Genomic DNA, 9,386 nt, shown 5'->3' on the forward strand with positions numbered 1-9,386 from the left:
TTGGGAATTCACTCTATTCACCCAGAAATTTTGATTCCATTCGTGAAAATTTTTCTATATCCCGAAAAGTCCACTTATTACTATTTCGGCCTATTGGGAACTAACGTAATTCACCGAGTTACTTAGATTCGGCTCCCGAAATTTTCATAAATCTTTAAAAGTACACATATTACTAGAGCCTGCTAATGGGAACTACCTGAATTAACAAAGAAACTGTGTTTCAGTTCCTTCAAATTTTGCTGTATCTTGAATAGTACCTGTATTACATGCGAATCCTATTGGGAACCTACTGAATTCACCATGATACTTAGATTCCGTTCGTTAAAATGATGCTATATCTTGAAAAGTACAGTTGTACAAGCATGTCCCAATGAGAATTCACTATATTCATCTCGAAATTTTGACCCATTCATGAAATTTTTTCTATATCCCAAAAAGTCCACTTATTACTACTGCGGCCTATTGGGAACTAATGTAATTCACCGAGTTACTTAAATTCGGCTCGCGAAATTTGGAGATATCTTTAAAAGTACACATATTACTAGAGCCTGCTAATGGGAACTACCTGAATTAACAAAGAAACTGTGTTTCAGTTCATTAAAATTTGCTGTATCTTGAATAGTACCCTTATTAAATGTGAATCCTATTGGGAACCTACTGAATTCACCATGATACTTGGATTCGATTCGTGAAAATGTTGCTATATCTTGAAGAGTACACTTATACAAGCATGTCCCATTGGGAACTCACTGAATTCACCTAGAAATTTTGATTCCATTCGTGAAAATTTTTCTATATCCCGAAAAATCCACTTATTACTATTGCGGCCTATTGGGAACTATCGTAATTCACCAAGTTACTTAGAATTGGCTCGCGAAATTTTGATAAATCTTTAAAAGTACACATATTACTAGAGCCTGCTATTGGGAACTACCTGAATTAACAAAGAAACTGTGTTTCAGTTCGTTAAAATTTTGCTGTATCTTGAATAGTATCATTATTCCATAAGAATCCTATTGGGAACCTACTGAATTCACCATGATACTTAGATTTTGTTCGTTAAAATGATGCTATATCTTGAAAAGTACACTTATACAAGCATGTCCCATTGGGAACTCACTATATTCACCTAGAAATTTTGATTCCAATCGTGAAAAAAAATTTTTGACTCTTTTTTTTTTATTAACTTGAGTATTTCTTATAAACATTTCTAGTGTTATTCCCTTTCCCGGTTTCCGGGCAAACATCCCCCTCCCCACTCCTCTTCCTTCTGCGTGTTCCCCTCCCAACCCTCCCCACATTGCCGCCCTCCCCCCAACAGTCTAGTTCACTGGGGTTCAGTCTTAGCAGGACCCAGGGCTTCCCCTTCCACTGGTGCTCTTACTAGGGAAAATTTTTCTATATCCCGAAAAGTCCACTTATTACTATTGCGGCCTATTGGGAACTAACTCAATTCACCACGTTACTTAGATTCGGCTCGCGAAATTTTGATAAATCTTTAACAGTATACATATTACTAGAGCCTGCTAATGGGAACTACCTGAATTAACAAAGAAACTGTGTTTCAGTTCATTAAAATTTTGCTGTATCTTGAATAGTACCCTTATTACATGCGAATCCTATTGGGCAACAAGTGATTCACCGTGATACTTAGATTCGATTCGTGAAAATTTTGCTATATCTTGAAGAGTACACTTATACAAATATGTCCCATTGGGAACTCACTATATTCACCTAGAAATTTTGATTCCATTCGTGAAATTTTTTCTATATCCCGAAAAGTCTACTTATTACTATTGCGGCCTATTGGGAACTAACGTAATTCACCAAGTTACTTAGATTCGGCTGGCGAAATTTGATAAATCTTTAAAACTACACATATTACTAGAGCCTGCTATTGGGAACTACCTGAATTAACAAAGAAACTGTGTTTCAGTTCGTTAAAATTTTGCTGTATCTTGAATAGTACCCTTATTAAATGCGAATCCTATTGAGAACCTAGTGAAATCACCATGATACTTACATTACGTTCATTAAAATGATGCTATATCTTGAAGAGTACACTTATACAAGCTTGTCCCATTGGAAACTCACTGAATACACCTAGAAATTTTGATTCCATTCGTGAAAATTTTTCTATATCCCGAAAAGTCCACAAATCGTATCTAAGTATCATGGTGAATTCAAGATACAGCAAAATTTTAATGAAATGAAACACAGTTTCTTTGTTAATTCAGGTAGTTCCCATTAGCAGGCTATAGTAATATGTGTACTTTTAAAGATTTATCAAAATTTCTCGAACCAAATCTAAGTAACTTGGTGAATTCGGTTAGTTCCCAATAGGCCGCAATTTTCACAAATTTTATTGAGTATTTTTGCGTCGATATTCATAAGGGAAATTGGTCTGAAGTTCTCTTTCTTTGTTGGGTCTTTGTGTGGTTTAGGTATAAGAGTAATTGTGGCTTCATAGAAGGAATTCGGTAGTGCTCCATCTGTTTCAATTTTGTGGAATAGTTTGGATAATATTGGTATGAGGTCTTCTATGCAGGTCTGATAGAATTCTGCACCAAACCCGTCTGGACCTGGGCTCTTTTTGGTTGGGAGACCTTTTTTTTTTTATTTTAATTTTTTAAAATTTTAATTCAAGTACAAGTCAGCTAGTTAACATAAACAGAACATAAATGCACATAATTTGCAGCCATGTACAAAAGTGCAACAAGAGCAACACTCGCATGGCCCGGCAAAGCTCGTTAGCTCTCAGGCTGCCTAGACTGACTCATTGGTGTAATGTACTTCACATCCACTGGGGTACATTCAGAGAGCTTTGCATGACTCATCACAACTAGTCCTTTAGTTTCTAAATAGATAGCATAAGAATCCAGGTATAATTATGGAGAAACAAGGTTATAGGGGAGAAGATATGTGAGGGGCAGAAAGCACTCTTTATTTCATATGGTAAGATTCTGTCCTATTTACGCAGACGTATGGATCTTAGGAATGTTGAAAGTCATGGTAAAGGAGGATCACGGGCTGTGTATCAGCCCTCAGGGGTCCCTACTGTAAGGGCAGTTTGGACAGGAGAGCCTGTGAACTGAGAAGTAGGAAGAAAGTCCTCAGAGATAGGGGGAGACCAATTTCTACCACTTACATCCTTCAAATGAAATCATTATTTCACGGTGATTTTTAAAAGCCAAAAATTTTTAGACTTTAGTAAATGAACAGTTATTCTTCTGAACACCACAGATGTGCTTATCCTAACAAGGCTACTGCAAGGAGACATCCAGGTTTATGTGACAAAAAGGCCAGGCTGTGTTGTGTGACCTAACAGTGCTGTCATGGTATCAGAATTACAAGCCTGCTTGAACCGCTTTAATCAATCAAGTTGGTTCTACATAGTTGTACAGTGAGAGCCGGAACAGAGTTTGTGAGCATGGAGGGGCAGGCCTGTAACACCAGCACTTAGGAGGCAAAGGCAGAGAACCAGGAGACAAGGTCTTCTTAGGTAACAAGAGCCCCTATCACCACAAAAACAAAACAAAATTTGAAGAAAAAGGCAAACCAATGCCAGGACAGAGGTCTCGGGGAGGCCGCTCCCTGGTAACTTAAAAGCACTGTATGGTACCTACTAAAGCTTGCGATTCCCCAGCTGGAGTGGTGTCCGAGTTCAAGCACTTGAGCACAGCAGTCTGCTGCTGTGAGGGCTGCTTCTAGAAGCTACTACTCCAGCCCGGCTGAGGAAGTTCAATTTTCTGAGAAGAAAGACTGCAACAAAAGTATACAGCAAGGTCCACCCGAGCTCTTTACATTTAAAAAAAGATTATATGATTAAAACAAGTTTTTTTAAAAAAAAAAAAACAATGCTCTGAGTATGTATTTTTTAAAAAAAAATTACAATTAAAATCTTCAAAGAAATACTTCATAGACAAATTGTGTGACACATAAATGACTTTCTGTTCTGGATTGTCTGTCATACAGTAAGCCATGGTAGACCAATGCTCAGGGAAAACACAAGGCCGGCCTCACTGCTCCCTGCCAGCGGTTGCTTTTCAAGTAAACACTTGAGCCTCTAAAACCCCCTTCCTGCAGGTCACAGGCTAACTGCAAAAGCTGAGTGCAATGCACTAGACATTAATGTAGGTTTTACTTGCCAAAACCAGCCTAAGACATGCTCATCCCTGAAGGACACTTATCATGGATTTACTGTGACGACGACATAAGCTGTCCCTTGGCTGCTGGTTTTCACTTCACTCTTCATCATCTGAGATCTGTGTGACCCAGAGAACATGTCCTACATTCAACACAATAGAGTGTTATGAATCTTCACAGAGCAAATGGCACTGCATTAGGCAGTATCAATGGCACCTGAAGAGGAAACACTATAGCCTGAGACCTTCTCTACAGATTTAAGCTAAACCCCCAGGTAGGGATTAATCTTTTGGTATGTTCCATGTAACAGATATCAAAGCTGCAATAATTCCAAAGGTAACGATGCATACCTGCCTTTGGTCTCCAAATAGATTGGAATATTCTTAATTCCAATTGAGCACCTCAAAAACATCCAGTTACTGATTACAAGGAAGTCAAGGTGAGACATTTAAGAGGGAATTAAACTTCATTGGTGACAGCAGAGAAAGCGCTCAGTGGCATGCGGCTTTTCCATAATACTGTGGTGTCACACAGCACATGTACAATACTGTAAGATCTCCAAAACATACCTAAAGTCCAGAAAAATATGAACACTTCTTCTGCCTAATACATAGCAATGTTAAAGTAATATGAATTCTATTCTTACCCTTTCAAAAGGCCATAAAGTGCATTTCCAAAGTCATTCTGAAGAGAAAGCCATTGCACAAAATGTAAAGTTAAGTAAGGTACACTGATGAGTACCACAGTAGAGTTTAATTGTAGAAGTTCTATATACCAGTATAGCAACATCCATAGGAAAATCTACAGTATTGCAGCAAACACCTTTATAATGGCCACATGTATATTAAAGTATTCAAAGATGTTGCTGACTCAATAGTAACATTTAAAAACTATCTTGTTTACAAGGAACTAAAACTAACCTGGCTCTGAGAGAGCAGTTAGGGAGCTCGGGCAGAGCGCTTGCCCAGTGCAGCACACGCACCTATAGGCTCTCTGCCAACTAAGATTCGTTGTATCTGATGGCTGAGGGTGTCTTTTTGTAAGATTTATATGTTCCTAAATATTAGTAGCACTTCAAGGAGCCTGTAAAGGGCAAAATTGAAAATTACCATTTCCTCTACCAACCAAGAATAACCTATACAGATGTGGAAACAATTCAAAGGACGAAATTCTTTTTTTTTTTCTTTTTTTTATTTTATTTTATTTTATTTTATTTATTATCTTGAGTATTTCTTATATACATTTCAAGTGTTATTCCCTTTCCCGGTTTCCGGACAGACATCACCCTCCCCCCTCCCCTTCCTTGTGGGTGTTCCCCTCCCAAACCTCCCCCCATTGCCACCCTCCCCGCATAGTCTAGTTCACTGGGGGTTCAGTCTTAGCAGGACCCAGGGCTTCCCCTTCCACTGGTGCTCTTACTAGGATATTCATTGCTACCTATGGGGACAGAGTCCAGGGTCAGTCCATGTATAGTCTTTAGGTAGTGGCTTAGTCCCTGGAAGCTCTGGTTGCTTGACATTGTTGTACTTTTGGGGTCTCGAGCACCTTCAAGCTCTTCCAGTTCTTTCTCTGATTCCTTCAACGGGGGACCTATTCTCAGTTCAGTGGTTTGCTGCTGGCATTCGCCTCTGTATTTGCTGTATTCTGGCTGTGTCTCTCAGGAGCGATCTACATCCGGCTCCTGTCGGTCTGCACTTCTTTGCTTCATCCATCTTGTCTAATTGGGTGGCTGTATATGTATGGGCCACCTGTGGGGCAGGCTCTGAATGGGTGTTCCTTCAGTCTCTGTTTTAATCTTTGCCTCTCCCTTCCCTGCCAAGGGTATTCTTTTTCCTCATTTAAAGAAGGAGTGAAGCATTCACATTTTGATCATCCGTCTTGAGTTTCCTTTGTTCTAGGGATCTAGGGTAATTCAAGCATTTGGGCTAATAGCCACTTATCAATGAGTGCATACCATGTATGTCTTTCTGTGAGTGGGTTAGCTCACTCAGGATGATATTTTCCAGTTCCAACCATTTGCCTACGAATTTCATAAACTCGTTGTTTTTGATAGCTCAGTAATATTCCATTGTGTAGATGTACCACATTTTCTGTATCCATTCCTCTGTTGAAGGGCATCTGGGTTCTTTCCAGTTTCTGGCTATTATAAATAAGGCTGCGATGAACATAGTGGAGCACGTGTCTCTTTTATATGTTGAGGCATCTTTTGGGTATATGCCCAAGAGAGGTATGGCTGGATCCTCAGGCAGTTCAATGTCCAATTTTCTGAGGAACCTCCAGACTGATTTCCAGAATGGTTTTACCAGTCTGCAATCCCACCAACAATGGAGGAGTGTTCCTCTTTCTCCACATCCTCGCCAGCATCTGCTGTCACCTGAGTTTTTGATCTTAGCCATTCTCACTGGTGTGAGGTGAAATCTCAGGGTTGTTTTGATTTGCATTTCCCTTATGACTAAAGATGTTGAACATTTCTTTAGGTGTTTCTCAGCCATTTGGCATTCCTCAGCTGTGAATTCTTTGTTCAGCTCTGAACCCCATTTTTTAATAGGGTTATTTGTTTCCCTGCGGTCTAACTTCTTGAGTTCTTTGTATATTTTGGATATAAGGCCTCTATCTGTTATAGGATTGGTAAAGATCTTTTCCCAATCTGTTGGTTGTCGTTTTGTCCTAACCACAGTGTCAAAGGACGAAATTCTTAATGTGAAAGTAAGCAGAAAAAATTCAAGTCATTAGTTTTCTATATTTAGAGTAAATAGTATGTAGGTATGAGACTGTGATAATCACATTATGAATCAAAATTGCACCCATTCCTGCATCACATAATTGGAGAAGGTATGAGGATGTGCTCTACGTCACTGAGTCAGTCAGTATCCAATAGCTTATTTTACAGTCCAAAACCATTAACTCCGTGTATCTGATGTGTTAAAGTCCACATTATGATGAATACCTTTTATCTGTGACCAAAACATTTTAATGTTGAAAATGTGAAGTATTTAGACACTATTTCACTGGTTGTCAAAACACAGTGATTACTGGTGTCAAATAACTTAAAACACTGTAACAGGCAGGCCCTTCTAGGGAACTGGGATATCGAGATCTACTTGTTCTTTTACAGTACTGCAGGAGAAGTCCGGTTAGTCATCTGTAATTGTCACTGTCATTTTTGGAAAATTACAGTACAGTATATACTGAGGAATGATTTTGTCTAAACAACCAAAAATGCTCATGGAATTAACACTATATTCTGACTGTCATAAACCAGTAAAACAAATCTGGAGCTGGTGAATAGTAGAGAAAATGGCAATTTTGAGATAGGAATGCTTTTCAAAGCATTCTCTAAGAGGCAGCCCAGGGTGTCCTCACTGAAAGATCAATGTGGTGTGGTAGTACCTTACTTCCTAAAACCAAACTTCCACTCAGCCACAGTAGTTACATGTTTCCCCACTACTGTCTTCTGACCACCATGCTGGCTTCAATATTCCATGGTCCACTGTGATCGTTTGGTTTTCCTGCTCTGCAGCACGGCAGCCCCTGCTGCTATCCATTGAGTAGGTAGACCACCAGTTCGTAGGTGGCCATCATAATGGCTGTGTTTGGAATCTGTCTCACCAGATGAGTTGTTAGGCCACGGTAAAGAGACCCATAGCCTTCTTCTTGAACAATCAAAGACAGTGTCTGAAAAAAAGATCTGTATTTTGTCCCTTCTTCACGTAGTCTTGTTCTTACAACTTCGTGTGGATATGCGATGGTTGTGGCACAGGTTTTTGATGTGGCAGCAGCTAGCATCATTCTCACAAAATCCGATGCTTCCTTCACAGACTCCTCATCAGTCTCCATCATAGAAGCAGTCTTACACTCCAGTAGCTTTTGCTTTATACTTTCATAAATAACAAAATGGATAACTGTCTCTGATATGCCAGCATATGAGGCAGACATGCCCCTATAAAATCCTCTCAGTCCATCTGTCTGATATACTTTACGAACACATTCAAAAGCACCCATTCGTTTCTCCCCACGATTCCTTGCATCAAGCTGCAGCCGAGTCTTTATAAGCCAAATGGGGTTTGTTGCAGTGATCGCAGTAAAACGAGGTTTAAGTTAGTCCATATTTCTACAGGAAGTGACCTGCGGATGGGGAGCATGAGATGACACGATCTCACTCTTTTCTCGGGAGAAATGTACAGTAAATGCCTAAAAGATGATCAATTTTGTCTTAAAGAAAAAATGCTAACCTTGTCAAGGGAGAATCTGCCATTGCAGCTGAAATCATGTGTACTTGGGTAGAGTCAGGATCAAAAACACCGTTCAACTTTTCCTTGCAGTTTGAATAGGCAGCAAAGTATATTGCTCTGGAGGGAGCCACTCCCACCAAATTGGGGCCTAATCCTCTAAATAATGAGCGAGGGCCCTCTTTTTCCAGGATAACCTTTAGACAATGAAGAGGTCCAGGGGACACTACTCGGTTGACACTGGCTTCAGCCATGGTGTTCAGCTGAACTTCAGAAATATATAGTGTCACAGAAGATGACTGCAGTCGTGTTTTGACAACTTCCAGTGGACATGTCAGAATAGCTCCCACTGTACCACCACATCCCCCGGCAAACAGATGCACCAGCGTGTCCCTCTGGCTCATTTCTCTCTTCTGCATGTCCTCAGGGAGCAGAGGCGGGACGCGGACCCAGCAGGCCTCCACGGCCAGCGGCGAGGGCCAAGAAGAGGGACGTCGGGGAGTGAGCGGAGCCGCCGCGGCGGATGGCCACCCGCAAACCCACCCCGCTGGGTTGGTTGGGAGACCTTTAATGACTGCTTCTATTTCCTTAGGAGTTATGGGGTTGTTTAACTGGTTTATCTGTTCCTGATTTAACCAGTACCTGGTATCTGTCTAGGAAATTGTCCATTTCCTGCAGATTTTCAAGTTTTGTTGAATATAGCTTTTAATAGTAAGATCTGATGATTTTTTGAATTTCCTCTGAATCTGTAGTTATGTCTCCCTTTTCATTTCTGATTTTGTTAATTTGGACACACTCTCTGTGTCCTCTCCTTAGTCTGGCTAAGGGTTTATCTATCTTGTTGATTTTCTCAAAGAACCAACTTTTGGTTCTGTTGATTCTTTCTATGGTCCTTTTTGTTTCTACTTGGTTGATTTCAGCTCTGAGTTTGATTATTTCCTGCCTTCTACTCCTCCTGGGTGTATTTGCTTCTTTTTGTTCTAGAGCTTTTAGGGGTGCTTTCAAGCTGCT

At 40.2% G+C, this 9,386-nt stretch overlaps 1 protein-coding gene across 1 annotated transcript; it reads right to left on the reverse strand.

Moving 5' to 3' along the window:
- Window positions 1-6,831: 6,831 nt before the first annotated feature.
- Slc25a36l1 (solute carrier family 25 (pyrimidine nucleotide carrier), member 36-like 1) lies at window positions 6,832-8,923 on the reverse strand. Its single transcript, XM_039098089.2, has 2 exons — window positions 8,395-8,923; window positions 6,832-8,234 (listed from the first exon to the last, which is right to left on the reverse strand). The coding sequence occupies exons 1-2, from the start codon at window positions 8,792-8,794 to the stop codon at window positions 7,684-7,686; spliced, it is 951 nt and encodes a 316-aa protein (XP_038954017.1). The 5' UTR covers window positions 8,795-8,923; the 3' UTR covers window positions 6,832-7,683.
- Between the last annotated feature and the right edge of the window lie 463 nt (window positions 8,924-9,386).

Source organism: Rattus norvegicus, chromosome 19 (assembly GCF_036323735.1).
Source record: "Rattus norvegicus strain BN/NHsdMcwi chromosome 19, GRCr8, whole genome shotgun sequence".
NCBI classification, from domain to species: Eukaryota; Metazoa; Chordata; class Mammalia; order Rodentia; family Muridae; genus Rattus; species Rattus norvegicus.